The sequence below is a fragment of the Solanum lycopersicum genome, chromosome 5 (assembly GCF_036512215.1).
Source record: "Solanum lycopersicum chromosome 5, SLM_r2.1".
In the NCBI taxonomy this organism is placed as follows: Eukaryota; Viridiplantae; Streptophyta; class Magnoliopsida; order Solanales; family Solanaceae; genus Solanum; species Solanum lycopersicum.
Window position 1 is genome coordinate 6,713,027 of NC_090804.1, and position 24,199 is coordinate 6,737,225.

Below are 24,199 nucleotides of genomic sequence, written 5' to 3' on the forward strand. Positions count from 1 at the left end.
ATAAAGCATCCACTAATGCACTCCATTTATATGGCATATTCTTCCTCCTTGTCTGAATGAACATGATCAAAGTATGCATTATCTGATAGAACAATTTATTATTGGCACTCTTCCGTCCCCTATGTCTTAGTGTGGTTCTCCTCTTCCATAATTCCCACACTATGATAGAGGGGACAACTTTAAATATATACATAACTTGCTGATGTACATTTTGTTAGGACCGAAAATAAGCAGGTGTAAACGCGGAAGCTAGCAAAGCAAACCTCAAAAGACCACGAGTAAGAAGACAACGAGAAATATACCAAAAGACACAAAGATTTAACGTGGTTCGATCTATCGACCTACGTCTACAAAGGAGATGAGCAATCCATTATAAATATGAGAGTACAAAATACAAAGAGAAACAATCTCAACTAATTCTCTCAGAATACATGGGAGGTTCACACAAGTGATAACGTATCAAGCTTGTGACCCATAAATTCTCCCCTAAACAAAACTCTCAAAGCCCTTAAGACTACATTGTGAATGCTGATTAAGTTCGAAGGAACATACCTCTATTTATAGAGTCCTAAACCTTTTCCTACGAGAAAAGGATTAGTCAATCCAAAACCTTTTCCTAAAAGAAAAACCTATTTATGGTAAGAAATCAGGGCAAATAAAACCCAACAAATCTCCCCCTTGGCTTGAATTTCTAACAAAATAAATTTGTCCACCTTCTTCATTTAATCTTCAACAACTTGCTTCTCCTCTCCATAATCTCCTTTGCAAAATCTATGTCTCAACACAGAGAACCTCTCTGAAACAATTTCTCAAACAAAATCTTCAATACTGTCAAAAAGGTTGCGGCTAGAACTGCATCCGTCAAGATGAACACCTCTTTCTAACCTGGTTCAATCATCGTTTATCGAACCATAAAACCTGACTTCATCATTGAATCTGGCTCTGATACCACTTTGTTGGGAAAGACAAGGCACTAACAAAGAACGCCTGACAGGATAACAGCGGAAGAATACCCAAGTCTATACTTTCCCTTCTCGATTTGAACCAAGAGAAGACAAACAACCACAAGCAATATAATAGTAAGGCAGCAATTAATTCAATCAAACAAATATAACAAGAGAATAATAAACCAATCACACAAGACACCAAGATTTACGTGGAAAACCCTTCGATGTGAAGAGTAAAAAACCACGGGACCAAAAGCTCCACTATAATCACCAAGTGTTTCAATATTGTTCTCCAAAATTGGCCACAAACAAGTGCCAAACAACGAGCAACAACAAAATAAGATTGCACCAAATCTAGAGAATTAAAGGAGCAAAATCACCAATTTCGCAGCTATTGTTTACGACAGCAAAACTGAAGCTGCAGGCCACCAAATCCAACTCTGTTAGTTCCTAATCAAATATTGAGATGAAGATAATATGCTGTCCAAAAATCAGCTCAATCAGACAAGAAATGAAGCGCGAATCGCAATTTGAAGTTGGCTGTTAGGGCTGAATTTTGACTGCGAAAATTGCTCTCTCTCTCTTTTTTTGGTTGTTGAAAAACTCTCTGTGTATTTGAAAATAAGACCTAAATAGGCTTATATTTGCCTCATAAGAATGGGCCTATGGGCAAAAAATGGGTTGGTCCAAATTGGGCTTTTATTTATCCACATAAGAAGGGAAAAAGACCCATAACCCAACAATTCTCCCCCTCACGACTATGTGGAGGAGACCGCCATCCCGGCGACCATGCAACAATCTTCAAACTTCCCTCTTGGCAAAGCTTTAGTCATCATATCAGAACCATTATCATTTGTATGAATCTTTCCAAGCTCAAGCAACTTAGAATCCAACACATCTCGAATCCAATGGTATCTCACATCAATGTGTTTAGACTGACCATGGAACGTAGAATTCTTGCCAAGATGTATAGCACTTTGACTGTCACAATAAAGCACATACCTCTCTTGAGCACAACCAAGTTCCCCCAAGAATCTCTTCATCCAAAGCAATTCTTTACAAGCTTCAACGACAGCAATAAGCTCAGCTTCTGTAGTAGATAGAGCAACACATTTTTGCAACCTAGATTGCCAAGACACAGCTCCCCCTGCAAAAGTAACCAAGTACCCTGAAGTAGACTTGCGAGTATCAACATCACCAGCCATGTCTGAATCAGTATAACCACAAAGAATAGGCTTCCCTGTACCAAAACACAAACTCAGACTAGAAGTGCCACAGAGATATCTCATAACCCACTTCACAGCATTCCAATGTTCTCTTCCCGGATTAGAAAGAAAACGGCTAACAACTCCAACAGCGTGAGCAATATCCGGTCTTGTACAAACCATCGCATACATCAAACTACCAACAGCTGAAGCATAAGGAACTTTCTTCATATCTTCCTTCTCATCATCACTAGAAGGACACTGTTTCGTGCTCAATTTGAAGTGCATAGCTAAAGGTGTACTGACAACCTTAGCTTTGTCCATGCTGAATCTGCGAAGTACTTTCTGAATGTACTTCTCTTGTGATAATACCAATTTCTTGGCCTTTCTATCACGGACAATCTGCATGCCAAGAATCTGCCTTGCTGGTCCTAAGTCTTTCATAGCAAAAGACTTACTCAACTCTTGCTTCAACTTCCGAATCCTGCAAGTATTATGACCAACAACAAGCATGTCATCAACATAAAGCAACACAATAATAAAGTCACCATCAGAGAACTTTTGCACAAAAACACAATGGTCTGAAGAAGTCTTTTTGAAGCCCTGCTGACTCATAAAAGAACCAAACTTCCTGTACCACTGCCTGGGAGCTTGTTTCAAACCATACAAGCTCTTCTTCAATTTGCAAACATAATTCTCTTTACCCTTGACTTCAAAACCTTCCGGTTGCTCCATATAAATTTCTTCATCGAAGTCACCATGGAGGAAAGCAGTTTAACATCCATTTGCTCAACCTCTAAATCTAGACTTGCAGCCAAGCCTAGAACCACACGAATGGATGACATCTTCATAACTGGAGATAATATCTCATCAAAATCAACTCCCCTTTTCTGATTAAATCCCTTGACAACTAATCTAGCTTTGTACCGTGGAACTGGATTACCATCTTCATGTTTCACCCGAAAAACCCACCTGTTTTTCAAAGCTTTTCTGTCTTTAGGTAACTTAACCAAATCAAAGGTATGATTATCATGCAAGGATTTAATCTCATCTTCCATAGCATCAAACCACCTTTCTTTTTCTTCACTTTCCATGGCCTCATCAAGACTCTCAGGTTCTCCCCCATCAGTCAAGAGTACATACTCATTGGGAGAATAACGAGATGAAGGAATTCTCTCTCTACTAGATCGTCTGAGAGAACTCTCTGGAGCATCTATAATTGGTTGTTGGACAACCACATCATCTTGCACTGGAGCATCAACAACATCATGCCGGTCATTCTGAACATGATCACCATCTTCATTATCAACTTGATTTTCATCATTATGAAGATTTTCTTCCGGTGCAATAGTCAAAGGAACTGGATCAACATCAACTAAGCTCTCACTACTCTGAAAATCAGCCTTGTCAGCTTTGTCAAAATCTTCAATTGTTTGGTCTTCAAAAAACACAACATCACGGCTTCTAACAAGTTTCTTCTCAACAGGATCATAGAAACGATAGCCAAATTCATCTTGACCATAACCAATGAAGATACACTGCCTAGTTTTAACATCCAACTTTGACCTTTCATCCTTAGGAACATGTACAAAGGCTTTACACCCATTTCGGACAGCTGGTCAAGAACACCCTGAAAATCATTAATATGATCACAAATAGGAGTGCCCTCTTTATACATGATATTCATTAATTGTTTCAATAGGAACAACTTGTTGTTGCCACTCTTCGAAACATAAAGTGTCTCGAGCTTGTCCCACAAACTTTTGGCATGTGTCTCATTCACAATATGATTTCTAACATTACCTTCAACCCATTGTCTAATATAGCCACAAACCTGCAGATGCTCAAATTCCCATTCTTCATCATTCAAAGACTGAGACTTATTAGAAGCAAACACAGGTAAATGCATCTTCTTGACAAATAGAAGATCTTTCATCTTGCCTTTCCAAATATGATAGTTACTACCATTTAAACACACCATTTTGCTCATATTTGCCTCCATCATTCAAAACGACAATCAACAATAACCAATGCTCTGATACCACTTGTTAGGACCGAAAATAAGCAGGTGTAAACGCGGAAGCTAGCAAAGCAAACCTCAAAAGACCACGAGTAAGAAGACAACGAGAAATATACCAAAAGACACAAAGATTTAACATGGTTCGATCTATCGACCTACGTCCACAAAGGAGATGAGCAATCCACTATAAATATGAGAGTACAAAATACAGAGAGAGACAACCTCAACCAATTCACTCAGAATACATGGGAGGTTCACACAAGTGATAACGTATCAAACTTGTAACCCATAAATTCTCCCCCTAACCAAAACTCTCAAAGCACTTAAGACTATATTGTGAATGCTGATTAAGTTAGAAGGAACATACCTCTATTTATAGAGTCCTAAACCTTTTCCTACGAGAAAATGATTAGTCAATCCAAGACCTTTTCCTAAAAGAAAAACCTATATATGGTAAGAAATCAGGGCAAATAAAACCCAACACATTTATCTCTCCCACAATTTGTAATCACTTGAGATAAGAGAAGAATCTCAACATTTATACCTACTGGTCTACAAAAATGTTTCCATACCATTCGGCTGTAGCTCTGGATAAGCATTCCACAGCCTATATGCATAATGTTGGTGATAAAGGGTCTCTTTGTTTCAGTCCTCTGGTAGACTTAAAGAACCCCTTTGGTTTGTCCTTATAAACATCAGATTTTTTTTATCAAACTTTTATAGTTCCATTCTGAAAGTTGAATGTATATAGTTTTAGATGACTATGTCGAAGCAGCAAACTTCCTTTTTGCCTCTTTACAATAACAAAATGTCTGAAGAACTTAATAAGAACCATATACAATATGTGTAACAGCCGGACGCACCTAATAAAATGAAAGAAGGATCCACAGGTAGAGCAATTCAAGTTTTCAAAGTTTAACTTTCTATATAAAACTCAGAAAAACAAAAATATCTTAAATAACAGACTCTTGGAGACGGAGTGCATACTCCAGTTTCCACAACACATCACCCATTGATGGCCTATCTTCACTAGACAAAGCTAAGCATTTTACCGCTGTTTCTCCAAACTTCCTGAGGGACTCTGGTCTTATTTTAGCTGCAAGATTGGGATCTATGATTTGTTCCAACTGTCCATTATTATGCGACTCCACTGCCCATTCAGCTAAATTAACCATCTCGCTTGGAAGAGATTGAACTATGGCAGACCTAGCACAAAGAACTTCAAATAAAACAACACCGAAAGAATAAACATCAGATTTTTCTGTGAGTCGTCCCTTTATAAAATATTCAGGGTCAATGTAGCCGAAAGTTCCTTTCACGTCTGTGCTTACATGGGTTTGATAAAGCTGAGGCCTTGTCTTGGATAGTCCAAAGTCAGTAATTTTTGGCACAAAATTCTCATCAAGCAATATGTTTGAAGATTTGACATCACGATGCATAACTCCGTTAGTATGAAGGTAGTGGAGACCTCTGGCTGCCCCTATGCATATCTCCAACCTCTGCTCCCAGCTCATGGAGGGTAAATCTGAGCCATACAAATGGCTCTTCAGGTTCCCATTCTCCATGTAGTCATAAATTAGAATCATCTCATTTCTTCCATCACAGTATCCTATCAATGAAACCAGATGCGGATGGCTACGGCGTGAGAGTATCTCAATTTCTGTTCGGAACTCTTCAATACTTTGTTGGGAGTCACAATTATGCCTTTTCAGGGCGACCTTTGTTCCATCACGCAAAACACCCCTGTAAACCTTCCCAAATCCACCTTCTGCAATGAAAAAATTGTCATCAAAGTTGTTGGTTGCTTCCTCCAAATCTACTAAAGGAACTCGATAATTTTCAAAAGGAACGCCATATCTCGAGTTTGAAGCATCACTTATGGAATTTGTTGCCTTGGAATACTTGCTTCCCATTAATACATAAATAAATCTACTAGTATTTGACAGCGCAAATTTCTACAGCACAATCGGAAAGTTGCAAGTAAATCTCATGACTCAAAAGAAAAAATGAACCCTAATTGACAAATATCTCAACTACAGTAATAACATTACCAGAGCAATGGAGATTTGGAGGAGAGACTGACAGGTTTTACTGTACAGCTGCCTTTGCCTTTGGATAATTATTGCAACTTTTTTCATGTTAATATAATAAATAAATATATTATAAAATATTTATTAAAAATTTTTATAGTTTGATTTTAAAAGTGACAAATATGATAATTAATAAAGAAAGAAAAGAGTATCATTTATAGTACTTTACATATAGTTTTAGAATATTTAATTTTTTTTGTTTAATATATCAAATTAATACAATCTAATTTATTTTTAAATAATAATTAAATTAACTTTCGATAAATTGCAATTAAAGCAAGATTAAATAAAGAAGCTAAAAAACAAAAAATGAAAAGCAAAAAGACGAGTTTTTGTTTAAATCATAGTCAATCTTCTTCCTCCTTAAGCTAGTTAACCGGTTGAATCAACATCGATCATCTCTAATTAGCACTTCATTTTTTGCTGATGCTCATAGTCAGAGCAGAAATAAAATGAAAAATGGAAAATAGGAGAGTTTGTGAATATGTATTATAGTTGTGAATGAAACGAGAAATATGTTCGGTAGCATTACTAGATGAAATAAGCACAAGATGTAATTGGATTGACATTTCTCAAACTTCTATGATTCTTTTTTTTTTCTTGGCAAAGCATATGCATATACATTAGCATAATAACAATAAGTTTGTTAGCTCTTAGCTAAATTTTGATTGCTAAAAATAAAGAACCAAACTGAGATGGGAAAATATTTCATGTTTTTGTGGAGAATATGGACACTGTTACCTACATTGGTTTTGGATCATTATCGAAAAGAACTAACTATGCTTGTTATTGCCTTTAATTTACCTTCTTCTAATTAAAAGGAAAGACACTGTGAACAACACATATACCGCGTAAGAAAGCAATCATTCTTCATGTTCTTGAGGGATACTGGTTTTAGTATCTCTGCATTTGCATGATTTGACTTTGCGTTATTGCATCACAGATTTAAAAATGACGGGTGAAAAATGAAGCATACTTCAACAAATGAAAGTTAAAATCCATATCTATGCGACCTGAGAGAATATGAAGGGTTAAATCTGAGCAGTTTTAAGTAAATTTCATCCACTCCGTTAGATTTTTAACGGCCTTTTAACTAATGGAAAGGATTTGTTAATGTTTAGATACTTGAATGATGTTTTTTGTTAACTATGATATTACAATGATGTGCTTTTAAGTTTAAAACTATAGTTGAAGGATGTTTTTAGTCAAAAACTCGCTAAAGACAATCAAAAGTGTATCAGAACTTTCCCTCTTCATCCACAATACTTCTCCTTCGGTGCAATTGGAGATTCTGATGTCGTTGTTGTTATTCCGGCCAGCTGAGTTACTCTTCTTTGATATTTGCATGCTAATTGGTATGCACTTCTATGGATTTGGTTTTTTGTTGATTTCTTTTTCATTTTGTTGATCTTCTTCCTCACTCCATTTGTTGATATCTGCAAATTTCTTGTTATGCTCCTTCTCTTCTCTATTTGTACAATTTTCCTGTGATTCTTGATTTCATCTTGTTGTCATTTCTATAGTAAGCGTTCTTAGGTTAGGATTTTTGCTGATTTCTACCAATTGTTGACCAATAGATTGAGCATCATATGATACTAATACTACACATTGTTCAGCTCTTGATATAGTCAGTATTATTCGCTAGCTCGGCCTTTATTACATATTCTTGTTTGTGCCTTCTTTTCTGTTTTTCCATGCTTATTCTGTGTATCTTTTAATAACCATATTGTATCTGTTTTGTATCTTAATTTTGTATTCATTCTTGTTGTGATTTGTCTGTCCTGAGTATGTTGTACCTGCAACACTGAGCAACCTATTAGTAAAACACGGATGCTCACAATTCTCCTCCCTCGGAATTTGAACTTGAAAGTTGCTTCTATCCTCCTGCTCCTGTCTTCCTTCCATTGTTTGCATGATCTGATTCTTAAATAAGGAGTACACATTTTATCATTGTTTACTATTCTCCTGCCCTGAGGTTCCAACTCTTGAAAGTTGTTTACTATAACAACCTCTATTTCCTGTGCCACATTTGCTAGATAGTCAGCCGATTTGTTCCCCTCTCTGAGTACATGTGTTATTATAATCGTGTTGCCTCGCATAAGTCCCCAAATACCTTCTAGAATAGTCCCTTTTCAGGTTCTTTCAACAATATTTTTGATTAACAGAGAATCAGTTTCCATAATTATTCTGTCGTCTCTATAAACTTTAGATCATGTTATTGCCAGCGCTTCTGCTTTTGTATTAGTGGTGGATAAATCCTCAATCTCCTAAGCTTGTGCATATAGTATATTTCCCTCTACGTTTCTCGCACAAAAACCTCACGAAATCCTTCATGGGTTACCTTTAGACACTCCGTCTGGATTCACTTTAATCTATCATGTGTCTGGTGGTTTCCAAGTTACTTTGATTATCTTGACTGCAGGATTGTACTTAAATAAAGCATCCACTAATGCACTCCATTTATATGGCATATTCTTCCTCCTTGTCTTAATGAACATGATCAAAGTATACATTATCTGATAGACCAATTTATTATTGGCACTCTTCCGTCCCCTATGTCTTAGTGTGGTTCTCCTCTTCCATAATTCCCACACTATGATAGAGGGGACAACTTTAAATATATACATAACTTGTTGATGTACATTTATCTCTCCCACAATTTGTAATCACTTGAGATAAGAGAAGATTCTCAATATTAGTACCTACTGGTCTACAAAAATGTTTCCATACCATTTGGGCTGTAGCTCTGGATAAGCATTCCGCAGCCAATATGAATAATGTTGGTGATAAAGGGTCTCTTTGTTTCAGTCCTCTGGTAGACTTAAAGAACCCCTTTGGTTTGTCCGTTAACTAGTATAGAGTACCAGTTGTTGGATATAATTTTGTACCCATGTCTATCAGTATCTCCCCAAAACCCATCTTCCTTACAACTTTAGTCAAGAAAAGCCATGATACTCTATCATAAGCTTTTGCCATGTCTAGTTTGAGTACAACATTGGTCGGCTTACCTCTAATTCTGATATCATGAACTATTTCTTGGACTAATAATATGTTCTCCACAATACTTCTGCCTTTAACAAAGCCTGATTGTTGCGGCGAGATTATTGTTGGTAGCAACTTCACTATTCTCTCATGAATTATTCTTGAAATAACCTTGCTGGTAAAATCTCTTAGGCTAATAGGACTCATATCTGAAAAGGTGGTGATTTCTTTCTTCTTGCGAATTAAAATCAGATTTGTACATGTAATGTATAGGTAACTTGTGTCCCCAAAAGAAGGATTTTTCCATTTTTGTCATATCGTTTGCAATTATATCCCAACAAGCTTGATAAAAACTTTCCTGTGTAGCCATCAGGTCCTCCAGTACTCTCTGCACTTGGCCCAGAAACTGCAGTTTTGATTTCATCCTGCTCTAGCAATTCTAGTAATATTGCATTTTGTTGTGTTGATATCATCTCAGGGATGAAAAATTAGTGGGTTGATTTTCTTGTGTAAATTGCTATATGTAAAATCTAATCACCTCTTGTGTAATGTCCTCTTCTGTGTCTAGCCACACTCCTCTGAAATCTTGAATTCTATGTAGTAGCAATCTTCTTCTTTTCCATTTACATGAGCATGAAAAAATTTAGTGTTTCTATCTCCATCAACAAACCACTGCATTCCAGCTTTTTGTCTCCAAAAAAACTCCTTGACAGCATAAACTTTATCAATTCAGCTTGTACCTTTGCAATCTCTCTGTTAGCACTGGTGGGGTATTGCTCAAATTCGTGTTCATGCACCTGTACAACTTCCTCCAAGGTTGCTATCTGTAAAGTCGCAACTCTTCATTTTCCATTCACACCTTTTTAAAACCCAAAAATATGTATGTCTACTCCATTTTGATAGTGCCTTACTCACCTTTTTCAATTTATTGTGGAAGTTAAAAAAAGGGTCAGAGCTGTATCCTTCTTGCCAATTCTCTGCTACAACATTATGAAAGGTGTCATGGTCCGCCACAAAGTTTAAGAACCTGAAAGCTTTCCTAATTGGTCTATTAGATACTCTTGTAGTTATAACGTTGGTGCTGCTCTATCACATGTACAACTCTTTGTATTTGCACTCTTCTGTTCATTTATTTATCCTTTTAAAGTTCTGTTGGTGCATGCAACCTTATATGATGTACATTTGTGCACACAAGAGGTTCTGGGATTAAAACAAGCCATGTCCAAGGCATTTCAGATGTTAGTAAAGAAAGAAGAAGATTTATTTATCCTTTTAAAGTTCTGTTGGTGCATGCAACCTTATATGATGTACATTTGTGCACACAAGAGGTTCTGGGATTAAAACAAGCCATGTCCAAGGCATTTCAGATGTTAGTAAAGAAAGAAGAAGATTTATCTGCAGCAACAAATCCTCCCTTTTTATATTAAGAAAATGAGAAAATGGAGCTTCATGATAACTCATCGTGTCCCCATGGATAAGGTGATTCGACTTCAATAGCCACTTGCGAGCAATTGTCAGTCACATGAATCTGCAAGAGCGAATCTATGCATCTCAAGTATCGTCTTGCCTGAAGCTCCTTTTTTTTATTTTTTTTTTATGGCATTACTCTGGGAGCACATTTTTTTTAGTTGTAAATTGAAATGGTGAAATTTTTCTACATATATTGGGGGAAGTTCATCATTGTTACATAAGTATCACATTACCAGGAAGAGAAATCAGAGATATGAGTATTCTCGTTTTCAATGAGACTGGAAAATCAACATATTACCAGACCTGACCTTGATATCCCTATTGCCAAATATTAATGAAAAAGAGAGACCAAATTCTATAGTATCTCAAACACATCAAACATCCAGAGAAATCGGAGGGGTCTCTGAGAAATCTCAGAAGAGGTAAGCAAACTTCATTTTGCTGTTTACAATTAGAACTTAATAGAAGTCATATACACATGTGAAACACTTACTCTGAAGACTGTTACAAAAACAAAAAATAAATCTCTACATGATCCACTAACAAAGAATCATTCAGGATTATCTTGAATGATAGGCTCTTGGAGACGAAGTGCATACTCCAGTTTCCACAGCACATCACCCATTGATGGCCTATTTTCACTAGACGAAGCTAAGCAATTCACTGCCGTTTCTCCAAACATCCTGAGGGACTCTGGTCTTATTTTGGCCACAATAGTGGGATCTACAATTTGTTCCAACTGTCCCATCTTCTGCGTCTCTACTGCCCATTCAGCTAAACTGATCATATGTGAACGACCTATGGCAGGCCTAGCACAAAGAACTTCAAATAGAACAACACCGAAAGAATAAACATCAGATTTTTTTGTCAGTTGTCCCCTTATAAAATATTCAGGGTCAATGTAGCCTATACTTCCTTGCACCACTGTGCTAAGATGGGTTTGATCAAACTCAGGCGTTGTCTTGGATATTCCGAAATCAGTAATTTTTGCCACAAAATTCTCATCAAGCAATATGTTTGTAGACTTGACATCACAATGTATAACTGCACTGTTATGAAGGTAGTGAAGACCTCTGGCTGCCCCGATGCATATCTCCAGCCTCTGCTCCCAGCTCATAGTGGGAAGACATAGATCTGATCCATACAAACGTTTACTGAGGTTCCCATTCTCCATGTACTCATAAATTAGAATCATCTCATTTCTTTCATCACAGTATCCTATCAGTGAAACCAGATGTGGGTGGCTGCAGTGTGAGAGTATCTCAATTTCTGTTCGGAACTCTTCAATACCTTGTGGAGACTCAGGCTTATGTCTTTTCAGGGCCACCTTTGTACCATCACGCAAAACACCCCTGTAATCCTTACCAAATATACCCACTCCAATCAGAAACTTGTCATCAAAGTTATTAGTTGCTTCCTGCAAATCTACAAAAGGAACTCGAAAACTTTCAAAAGGAACGCGATTACTCAAATTGGAAGCATCATTTATGGAAGTTGTTGGCTTGGAATAGTTGGTTCCCATGGAGTGCAACCATTAATTGAACTTCTCCCGGCTGTTTTCTTGAGCAAAATCTGAACGCTACAAGTAAAAGTTACATGATTGAAAGGGGTTCACTATTTCAAAATTGAAAACATAGATAAGAAAAGAACAAAGTCAACCCTGATTGAGGAATGTAGAACAATTCCAAGTATATAATTGATGAAAAACTTTTTTTGGTCTTGATTAGGACATTTACTTGTTGATTACTACTTGATAGTTTAGACCTCTCTAAATTTAATAATGTATATATCTGTATCTAACTTATATATGAAACTGTTTTTTTTAACTTTTGTTTATGTTTCTCCATTGTTATATGAAACTGACTTTTTCTCTATAAGTAATAGTACTTAATAATTTATGTGTGCAAAAGAATGATTGCTTGTTGTGTACTCTCTCCGTCCCTATTTATTTATCAAATATTTTCTAATTTGAATTTTTCCTTTTATTTGTCATTTTTGACAAATCAAAAAAGAACACATTTTTGTTTTTCTATTATACACTCAATTTTTCAACATTCAATTAATGTCTTTGAAAAATGTAGCGTGTAGATATGTTTGAAATCCTATCAATTAATAAGGATAAAATGGTAAACTTACTATATCAATCATTGTTTAGTAAATAGGCTTGCAAAGTAAAAATTTGACAAGTAAATGGAGACAGAGGGAGTACTATTTACTCATTTTCATGATGCAAAATCAAAATGTGTTTTGACTAATTTTTTTTTATTGAAATAAAGAAGAGTCTCATGAGCAATATCAGAAGAGGTAATGCAAACTTCCTTTTGGCTCTTTACAATAAGAAAAGAGTGTATTACCATATGCAAACTTTCCAGAGCCTAAAAATTGTTCCATGTTTTCTAAAGTGTTTTCGCTACCATGACATTAATGTAATGATTTGTTATGTATGATGAACTTATAGAAACCATATACAACATGTGACACACCTAATAAAATGGAAGCAGGATCTACAGGTAGAGTAATTCAAGTTTTCAATGTGAAACATTCTATATAAAACTCAGAAGACTCTTTAAAAAACAAAAAAAATATGTAAACAATACTAAAGGAAGGTATGTACCATTCATACTAGAGATCAGCCCAATTTTGACCGAAGAAGCAGAGGAAGTGTCATCAACATGACTGAAATCATTGATTTGCTCGCGGATAGGGATGGTACTGTTTTCTTGAATGACAGGCTCTTAGAGATGAAGTGCATAGTCCAGTTTCTGCAGCACCTCACCCATTGATGGCCTGTTTACGCCAGTTTCAGCTAAGCATTTCACAGCTGTTTCTCCAAACTTCCTGGGGGAATCTGGTCTTATTTTGCCAACAAGATTGGGATCTATAATTCGTTCCGACTGTCCGTTCTTCTGACACTCCTTTGCCCATTTAACTGAGCTGACCATCTCCCTCGAACGAGATGAATCCAGCGCAGGCCTAGCACAAATAACTTCTAATAAAACAACACCGAAAGAATAAACATCAGATTTTTCTGTCAGCTGACTAGTTTGATAATATTCAGGGTCAAGGTAACCAAAAGTTCCCTTTACTATTGTGGTAACATGGGTTTGATCAAGCTTTCTTGAATCGTCCAAAATCATTAATTTTTGCCACAAAATTCTCATCAAGCAATATTAACTCCTAACAGTAAGCATGATAGATGAAAATCACAAATATATGTATACAAAAACAGAAGGCTTGAGGAACCTCTGATTATACCACAACTGAGGAAATTTAGCGAGAAGACAGAGAGATTGATAGCTATTGTGGAAGAGAGAACCAAAAAGAAAATTACCTCTCCGCTAATGGACTTGGGCAATACTACTACAAAAATATTACTCAATAATGGTTATATATTATAACCATTATTGCTCTACAATAGTCATTTTGTGAACAGGTTGAGTAACATTTTGAATTGCTCCACAAACTTTTATAGTTCCATTCTGAAAGTTGAATGTATATAGTTTTAGATTGACTATGTCAAAGCAGCAAACTTCCTTTTTGCCTCTTTACAATAACAAAATGTCTGAAGAACTTAATAAGAACCATATACAATATGTGTAACAGCCGGACGCACCTAATAAAATGAAAGAAGGATCCACAGGTATAGCAATTCAAGTTTTCAAAGTTTACCTTTTTCTATATAAAACTCAGAAAAACAAAAATATCTTAAATAACAGACTCTTGGAGACGAAGTGCATACTCCAGTTTCCACAACACATCACCCATTGATGGCCTATCTTCACTAGACAAAGCTAAGCATTTTACCGCTGTATCTCCAAACTTCCTGAGGGACTCTGGTCTTATTTTATCTGCAAGATTGGGATCTACGATTTGTTCCAACTGTCCATTATTATGCGACTCCACTGCCCATTCAGCTAAATTAACCATCTCCCTTGGAAGAGATTGAACTATGGCAGACCTAGCACAAAGAACTTCGAATAAAACAACACCGAAAGAATAAACATCAGATTTTTCAGTGAGTCGTCCCTTTATAAAATATTCAGGGTCAATGTAGCCGAGAGTTCCTTTCACTACTGTGCTAAGATGGGTTTGATCAAGCTCAGTCCCTTTCTTGGATATTCCAAAATCAGTAATTTTTGGCACAAAATTCTCATCAAGCAATATGTTTATAGACTTGACATCACGATGTATAATTGCTCTAGTATGAAGGTAGTGTAGACCTCTGGCTGCCCCTATGCATATCTCCAGCCTCTGCTCCCAGCTCATGCTCATTGTGGGTAGATCTGATCCATACAAATGTCTCTTGAGGTTCCCATTCTCCATGTATTTATAAATTAGAATCATCTCATTTCTTTCATCACAGAATCCTATCAATGAAACCAGATGCGGATGTCTGCAAAATGAGAGAGTCTCAATTTCTGTTTCGAACTCTTCAATACCTTGTGAGGACTCAGGTGTACGCCTTTTCAGGGCCACCTTTGCTCCATCACGCAAAACACCCTTGTAAACCTTCCCAAAGACACCATGTCCAATTAAAAACTTGTGATCAAAATTATTAGTTGCTTCCTCCAAATCTACTAAAGGAACTCGATAACTTTCAAAAGGAACGAGATAACTCGAGCTTAAAGCATCATTTATGGAATTTGTTGCCTTAGAATACTTGCTTCCCATGATTGAGACTTGAGTACAACTTAATAACCTTCAAATAACATTATTTAAGCTATCACTGAGTATAAGATAATTTTCTGATTGTGTTTTACTATTCAGGAAAACAACTTATGGCACCTCCCAGAAATAATTTCACACAATATATCTATAGATAATCTGAAAGGATGAGAACAGAATATGTTGTGGGGTCCATCCAATTATTCAAAGTTTTCATTTGCTGCTCAAATGTCTTCAATAGCTGCTCAAATGTCTTCAATACCTGCTAGGGTGCAAAAGTGTCAAAGAACCTTTATCTCATATCATATCATATATTATTATAAGCATGAAGCTCAAAACTTAAAAGTTGAATTACTATTTTATTTTATACTAAATAAAATTATTATAAAAATATTAATTAAATATTCTATCATTAATGAAGAAAATCATCATATTCAATACTACACCATAATGTCCACATACATGGCATATTTAAATTTTAACAAAAATCAATTAAGTATTTGGGCATACAAAGAGGTGAATTAATATGCTTTCAATTGTCCTTTATTTCAGCATTTTCAATACTTTAAAATAACTTTTCATCTTACTAAATTAATTCAATGTTTGTAAGGTTTTTTCAACTTCCAACTATAGTTATAGAATTTTATAAATAGTCACTTTAGTGAAGCATGGTAAATTCATTGAAATTTTCCTCTGCAGTTTCAATACCACATGTCCTTTTCTTCTTTTTCATTATTTATCTTTAATGTGTCAATTAAAGGGTTCCATACAAGGGCCGGTAGATATAGTTAAAAATGTTATTGGCATGAATAAATGAAAAGTGTGTGTCTGTTTGTTCAAGATTTAAGCTGATACCTCTTTTTTTTTCCTATTGTTTTTATTTAGTTAGTTACGTTTGAGTATTATTATATTAAGATGTTTGATGTTTCTGATTTGAAGAAGATTTGGAAGTTGTGTTAATTGCAAGAATGTTATGACTTCGCTAATTTCTTTCATTTTATCTAATAATAATATTTCAATACTCGCGTGAAGTAGGAATCAAAATAAATATGTTGATTTCAGTTCATTTGTGAAATTGTTTTTTAAATAACCTTCATGAGTTATAATTATTATATCACTCTCTAATTAGTTCGAGAGAAGAGTATTATGAAGGATCTAATTTCATGTAGCAGTGATATTTTTATCCATATTGGATCTTAAAATTGTTGAGTCTAAGTCTTTATCTTTATCTTGTCTATGCCAAAAAAGAACATTATGAAACTTGAATTTTAATTATCAAAAAGTAGAAAAATAAAGAGTTATAAGATTTAGGAGCTTAATAAATTGCAATTTTTTAGTCTTTCAATAATTTCAATAATATCAGCTTCTTATGAACTATTCATATAAAAAAGAAAAAGAAAACATAATTAACAATTAATTAAGTAAACTAAGAATATAATATTACATCATTGTGTGTATATATGTTAGGAAAAAGTTAGATTACAATTCTATTCCTACATTAAATTTCAATGTTATAAATTATTTAATAAACTAAATATTGAATAGTAAATCATCATATTAGTACATGAATTAACCATTTATGCACTTTTAGTCAATTTTATAATTAAGGATTTGCGTTTTTTTTATTAGGATGATATATGAACTTTCAATTGTAAAAACAATGATTTTTTTAGTAAATACCAATAAATTTGAAGTGGAGAAAATATGTCATTTACAAAACAAAATTTATATAAAATATTTGGGATAAACGTGCAACGCACGTTTCTGAAACTAGTATTATTATAAGAGGGAACAAAAAAGTTAAAAGTTGAATTACGATTTTACCCTTAATACAAATTAAAATATTATAAAAATATTTAACTATTTAATTTAAATATTAAGTTACATTATTTTAATGGAAATGTTAATGACTTTTGCACTTCTTTAGAATAATTCTTAATTAAAATATCTAATTTAATTTATTTTCTTGAATTATTTACCCTTTAAATAGATACATGTATATGATTTATTTTCTAAATTAATTTATGTTCTTAATTAATATTTGTCTTAAATTTTTGTAACACTTGACCTTTCAACTTTGTAAGTGAATCTTCATATTTCAAAGCTATATTTTTTCCTATAAATACAATCTTTTAACATTATTTTTATAGGAAGATTTATATGTGATACAATTTTTGTGTGGAAGACTAGAGAAGCTTTAATCAAGTGAAGAAAATTTCAAGGTAAGAAAATTTATGTCAAGATTACAAGGCATAGTATGATTCTACTAAAGTATCGAAGCTTGATGTATTTTTTTTTACTTATTTGTCGAGATTGGAACTATGGTAAGACCCCACCATTTATGTAGTTAAATATCACTTCCATTAACTTGTCTTCCAAATATTTTAATTTTTTATGGTCAAAAGTTGAATGTTTATTACTAAAACTTTGTTTCAATTTGCATTATCAAGAAAAAATAGGAAAAAGATTGTCTTAGAATTTTTCTATTTTTCGTTGGTTGCGTTATGCTAAACTTGCTCCTATATATGATATTTTATCTTTGTATTTGTAATTTTGTTTTAAGAATATATTTGATTGAAGGGTGTGTTTTTTGCTTTAGAAAATGAGACAAATACAATCATAAAAATAGTGTATAAGACATGCAAAACAATTAACGCCTACAAGATTTTCTAATTTCAAATTATTAATAAATACGTTTATGCATTTTAAATTTTAAATATTTGTAAAGAATCATTCTTACATGTGCTTGTGGATAAAATCTATAGTTTTTCGATAATTTTCATTAAAATTATCATGAGATCCAAATCCCAAAGTCAAAAAAATGATACACCAAAATGCTTAAGAAGTTAGAAGATCTTCTATCCTTTGACCAAATATTGCTCATATTAATTTTTTAACAAAAAAATTTAAAATATATTTTAACAAACTTTTAATTGTAAGAATACTAATATTGTCATTTTGACTCTCCATTAAATTAAAATCTAATTTATTTAATTAAATATTAATATTTTATTTGTATAATTATATAATTTAAATATCAATCATTGCACTTTAAATCTTAGTTATTTCCTTCTAATAAGTTTTTTATTTATAAATTTGAATTACTTAATTGTCTTCTACTTAATGAGAAGGAGAATTTCATCTTTTACTAATTAATGTCAAACATTTTATCTTCTTGAAATGTATAAATATTAATTTAATTTCAACATTTTACAAAAAAGACATTTTAAGAAAGTTAATCATAAGATAGTGTGCCTCCATTTTTATTTTTGCTACTTTATTTTATCTTTTAAAACAAAATTATTTATCATTTTATTCATCCTTATGAAGTAAACGTGCAACGCACGTTTCGGAAACTAGTATTACTAAAAGCATGAACAAAAAAAAGTTGAAAGTTGAATTACAGTTTTACCCCTTTTATGAATTAAATTATTATAAAATATTTAAATATTTGATTGTATAAATTTAATTAAAAGGTTAATGACTTTTAGACTTCTAAAAATTGATTTCTAATTAAATATCCAATTAATTAATATTTGTCATCTATAATCTATATGTATATAATAATTATAATTATTTTTTAAAAAAAAGTATTTACTAAATTGCTATATTTTTCCTCTTTCTCATAACTTTTTTCTTAACCCCTCTCATGAATAATATAACTTATGTGGATAAAGTATTATCCTTTATGATAAATAACGAATTTAATAATATAAAGGGTGCAAATCTGCAAAATGGAGACACACGTTGATAATGTCCTCTCGATTATTATTAAAGAATGAGTCTATCTTCACAAATTTAAATTCATTAACGCTTAATTATGTGAAAAGAACTTTAGTTGTTCTTTTTACATGGTTTGCTAATTTTAACTTCTTTTTTCATATTCTTCATTTATTTATTATTATTTGTTAATTACTTATTCAACTTTATACTCTTAATATTCATAACTCTCATATTTTCATATTCATAACCTCCAAATATTTAAACTAAAACTTTAATATATCTTTTGATATTCCTTCTATTCTATCTATATAAATTCAACTTTTTTAATCTCATGAAACCCTACCAAGATTATTAGGCTATCATTTTCATTCTATAGTTAAAGTAGATGAAGAAACCTCTTGAAATTTGATAGGATATGAAAGGAGTCGATAAGAACTCAGAGAGTTATGTACTAATTTTGTACTTATTTTTTCATCTATACATACATCAGTCTTATAAGAACAATGTTTACATTAGATCTTTCTTAAATCTGTTTCTTTTTGTCTTTTTTTTTTTATCACCATCAGACTTCTTAATTTAGTTTTTTTTTATGAATGTTTTATTGCGTAAGTCTTTATTCTTATTTTGTAATTGTTACATTATATTATTCATTAATTTACATATATATTTCCTTAAAATTTTTATCATTATAACAAATCTATAAAAATTCACATAGAATACACGTGCGAAGCACGTCCTCAGAAACTAGTTTGTAAAAAAAATATCAAAGATATTTGAATTGTTGCTTTTCATTAATGACATTAATAGGATTTATTTTATCTTATAACACAAAAAATATAGAGAAAATATTAGAGAACAAAGTAAGTTTATTATAGACTATATAAGAAAATAGTACGGGAAGGAAAAATAGAAGGCATTATACATAAATATGTCCTTTAATTTGGTTTCGAATTATATTTATGTTCTTCAATTTTGGGTGTGCACAAGTAGACACTTAAACTTATATAAAGTTGAACAAATAGACACATATCCTACATGTCATCTTTTGTCCTATGTGATGTCTTATGTGTATCGTGTCATGTAGGACTCTGTGTTTATTTATTTAAAAGTTGGATATTTAAAGTGACTGTTTGTGTATTGTGAAAGTTGAAGGTCAAAGTTAAAATTTAAAGCCAAATTTAAAATTCAATATATGTATTATGCCAAAATAGAATATGAACAATATTTAGTGAGATGGAAAGATTATAAGAGGGTTACATAATACATATATTGGACCCTAAACTTGGTTTCAAAATTTAACTTTAACCTCCAACTTTCATAATGCACAAACAGACACTTTAACTATCCAACTTTTAAATAAATAAACACATGAGTCCTATACGGCAAAATACACGTAGGACACCACGTAGGACAAAAAATGAAATGTAGGATGACATGTAGGACATGTGTGTCTATTTGTTCAATTTTATACAAGTTTAAGTGTCTACTTGTGCATACCCAAAGTTGAAGGGCATAAATGTGATTTGAAGCCAAGTTAAAGGGCATATTTATGTATTATGCCTATATTTTTAGCGTATAATAATCACTTTAAATATTGTACTTGTGACTACACAGTGTAAAATTTCTTGTTATAGTGATATCAATTATATTCTCATTTTATCCAAATTATATTGATCTTATATAATTTTATGTTAGTCCTCATTCTTTCCAACAGACTAATATATATCAGAGTTGTATTCTTTTTTCTACAAAATTTGTATTTTTATCTGTTCTGAATACACATTTGCACTTGAATACAATTTAGATGTTAGTCCTCATTCTTTCCAACAGACTTAATATCAGAGTTGTATGCTTTTTTTTATACAAAATTTGTATTTTTATCTGTTTCGAATAAACATTTGCACTTGAATACAATTTAGATGAAGTGATATAAATTGTATATTCACTACAACAAAAACAGTTTTTAGCGGCAATAAATTAGATGTTAATATAGAGTGCTAAAGTGTTTACCGACATTAGTTATGTGTCATTAGAACCAATGTCGCTAAAGGCTTTAAAGACATATACAAAAAGTGTTAGTTACCGCTAAAAATACAAATTTAGTGGCAATTAAAATTAATTGTCGTTAATGGTCATTTTTTATGTAAAAATCTAAGCTAATACAATTTATAATACAATTAAGTTTAAAATATATATTCTTTTACTTTGTAATATGATACAAACAGTGAATGATTGAATAGTTTTGATTATTTATATATTGGATATTTGGAATACAAAATAATTTGAAATTCTATTCAGTTGATAATCTATAAATTAGACATTGAATATGATATATTTTTGAAATACATAACAATTAAGAAATACATTTTTTGTTTTGGAATCAATTTCTAAATTGAATGGACTTGAATTGGTTGGTAGAAAGTTTCTAATACATATTTGGATGAACTTTATTTCTTTCAACTTCATTACTGTTTTAACTACATTTAATGATGTCAAAAGGGTGAATATATTGTGTAAGGGGCGCAATCCAGTTTATTGTTGACATGGTCTATTCCTAAGTTATAAAGGAAGTAGATTAATATTTCATATTAATCTAAGGACGATCATCCGGATTTGATAAGATCGTCCAGATCTGAGCATCAAATGAGACTTGCAGTCAAGGGCTGAGCTACAGTTGTCTCTTATATAAATCAAATTTTGACATAAGTTAGAAGGTTTAGTAAAGTGGTTGCAAAAAATCGATGATGTTGTGTCTTCCTCCGATGCTAGCAGCATAATAATATTCTTAAGGAAAATCCTGACTCCACGGCTGCTTGCAGTCAGGATCATCTTAAATAACAGACTTTTGGAGACAAAGTGCATACTCCAGTTTCCACAACACATCACCCATTGATGGCCTATCTTTACCAGACATTTTACCCCTATTTCTCCAAACTTCGTGAGGGACTCAGGTCTTATTTTAGCTGCAAGATTGGGATCTACGATTTGTTCCAACTGTCCATTATTATGCGACTTCACTGCCCAATCAGCTAAAGCAACCATATCCCTTGGAAGAGATGGTTCTATGGTAGACCTACCACAAAGAGCTTCAAATAAAACAACTCCGAAAGAATAAACATCAGATTTTTCTGTCAGCTTTTGCCGTATAACATATTCAGGGTCAATGTAGCCGTAAGTTCCTTTCACGTTTGTGCTTACATGGGTTTGATAAAGCTGATGCCATGTCTTGGATAGTCCAAAATCAGTAATTTTTGGCACAAAATTCTCATCAAGCAATATGTTTGAAGATTTGACATCACGATGTATAACTCCGTTAGTATGAAGGTAGTGTAGACCTCTGGCTGCCCCTATGCATATCTCCAGCCTCTGCTCCCAGCTCATGGAGGGTAGATCTGAGCCAGTCAAATGGCTCTTGAGGTTCCCATTCTCCATGTAGTCATAAATTAGAACCATCTCATTTCTTTCATCGCAGTATCCTATCAATGAAACCAGATGCGGATGGCTACGGCGTGAGAGTATCTCAATTTCTGTTCCGAACTCTTCAATACCTTGCCGGGAGTCACGATTTTGCCTTTTCAGGGCGACCTTTGTTCCATCACGCAAAACACCCTTGTAAACCTTCCCAAAATGCACCCTCTCCAATGAAAAACTTGTCATCAAAATTGTTGGTTGCTTCCTCCAAATCTTCTAAAGGAAATCGATAACTTTTAAAAGAGTTTGAAGCATCACTTATGGAATTTGTTGCCTTGGAATACTTGCTTCCCATTAATACATAAATAAATCTACTAGTATTTGACAGCGCAAATTTCTACAGCAAAATCGGAGAGTTACAAGTAAATCTCATGATTCAAAACAAAAATTGAACCCTAATTGACAAATATCTCAACTACAGTAATAACATTACCAGAGCAATGGAGATTTGGAGGAGAGACTGACAAGTTTTACTGTGCAGCTTGCCTTTGCCTTTGGATAATTATTGCAACTTTTTTCATGTTTATATAATAAAAAACTATATTATAAAATATTTATTAAAAAATTTTATAATTTTATTTTAAAAGTGACAAATATGATAATTAATAGAGAAATAAAGGAGTACCATTTTCCTTTCGTAGGGTTAATTTAAGAACTTTGACTAATATTTGGTGAGTTATTTTTTTATATTAAATTTTTTGTTTGAAATATTAAATTAATATAATTTAATTTAATTTTAAAAAAATAGTCAAATATACTTTCAAAAAACGGAATATAATTATTAAAAGTGGACGATGTGAGTAGTTAGTGTTTTGAAAAATTAAATTCTTTTATCTTAAACTTTTGTTTAAACGTACAAAGGTCATATAACTTAGAAAGAAGTTTAAAAAAAGAAAGAAGATTTTTAATTTTTTGGTTTTAAATTAAAGTTATGTCAGAAATATCAAAATGTCCATTAATCTTTTAGTTTTAAACATGTCACGTGGTAAGTTAAAGTTAAAGTTAAAGTTAAAGTGTTATAAAAAAAAGAAAAAAATCATTTTTTAAACTAAAAAAAAATATGATCATTATTTTTTAAACGGAGAAAATAATTAAGTTCATCTTAATTTACTAATGATTAAATAATATGAGAGACAAGAGGTTGTTCCCATGGTGTGTGGAGTGCAGCTTCTAATAAATTGTGAAATCCATATCTTTCACTGGTCAAGCTGCTCCATATCTCTCTTGAACTCGAATGCTGTTCAAGAGAGATCGGAGGCTCGAAACTTTATGTTAGCTTTGAAAAGTCCATTATTACAGAGTCACAATGAGATATTAATATAGATCGAATGCTTGAGGGATTAAAATTCTTAAGGACACATAGTGAATTCTGAGGATTCGAATAGTTTTCGTGATTTTTTTTTATCTTTTATTTTTTCTATTTTGCTAATTTTAATACAGAAGATAATAATTAACGCTCTTTAAATATTGTCACTCTTATAACTGATTGATAGCAAAGATTAAAAAAAGTTACTAAGACTAGTAATCATTTTATCCTTCAGAAATATACTATTCGGTAATTGACTCTTCATAAGAGACTTTTGTGAATCACACCCTCGTAAGTAATCACAAAGGTATTATAATATA

The 24,199-nt window shown here is 32.8% G+C and overlaps 4 protein-coding genes across 4 annotated transcripts; all 4 read right to left on the bottom strand.

Annotated features, from left to right (window-relative positions):
• Window positions 1–4,887: 4,887 nt before the first annotated feature.
• On the bottom strand, window positions 4,888–6,358 carry LOC138348497 (receptor-like protein kinase HERK 1). Its single transcript, XM_069297875.1, has 2 exons — window positions 6,224–6,358; window positions 4,888–6,127 (listed from the first exon to the last, which is right to left on the bottom strand). The coding sequence occupies exons 1-2, from the start codon at window positions 6,308–6,310 to the stop codon at window positions 5,126–5,128; spliced, it is 1,089 nt and encodes a 362-aa protein (XP_069153976.1). The 5' UTR covers window positions 6,311–6,358; the 3' UTR covers window positions 4,888–5,125.
• Window positions 6,359–11,137: 4,779 nt separating this feature from the next.
• LOC101264008 (probable receptor-like protein kinase At5g59700) lies at window positions 11,138–12,236 on the bottom strand. The gene has a single exon (XM_026031094.2). The coding sequence runs from the start codon at window positions 12,234–12,236 to the stop codon at window positions 11,265–11,267; it is 972 nt and encodes a 323-aa protein (XP_025886879.2). The 3' UTR covers window positions 11,138–11,264.
• A 1,213-nt stretch (window positions 12,237–13,449) lies between these two features.
• LOC109120256 (probable receptor-like protein kinase At5g59700) lies at window positions 13,450–13,851 on the bottom strand. Its single transcript, XM_019213906.3, has one exon. It carries the CDS (start codon window positions 13,849–13,851, stop codon window positions 13,450–13,452), a length of 402 nt encoding a protein of 133 aa, XP_019069451.2.
• Window positions 13,852–14,230: 379 nt separating this feature from the next.
• Window positions 14,231–23,132, bottom strand: Pto (serine/threonine protein kinase Pto). The gene is given in 4 exon segments (NM_001320229.1): window positions 14,231–14,792; window positions 22,305–22,729; window positions 22,731–22,910; window positions 23,007–23,132. Coding segments are annotated over 3 exon segments (936 nt in total). The 5' UTR covers window positions 22,869–22,910; window positions 23,007–23,132; the 3' UTR covers window positions 14,231–14,419.
• Window positions 23,133–24,199: the final 1,067 nt, after the last annotated feature.

Bases quoted from the DNA above. Each gene is read 5' to 3' on its own strand.
- LOC138348497 (XM_069297875.1), bottom strand. From the start codon at position 6,310: ATGAAAAAAGTTGCAATAATTATCCAAAGGCAAAGGCAGCTGTACAGT. The intron at 6,128-6,223 runs GTAATGTTATTA...ATTGTGCTGTAG, and splicing joins TCCAAATCTCCATTGCTCTG to AAATTTGCGCTGTCAAATAC.
- LOC109120256 (XM_019213906.3), bottom strand. From the start codon at position 13,851: ATGATTTTGGACGATTCAAGAAAGCTTGATCAAACCCATGTTACCACA.
- LOC101264008 (XM_026031094.2), bottom strand. From the start codon at position 12,236: ATGGGAACCAACTATTCCAAGCCAACAACTTCCATAAATGATGCTTCC.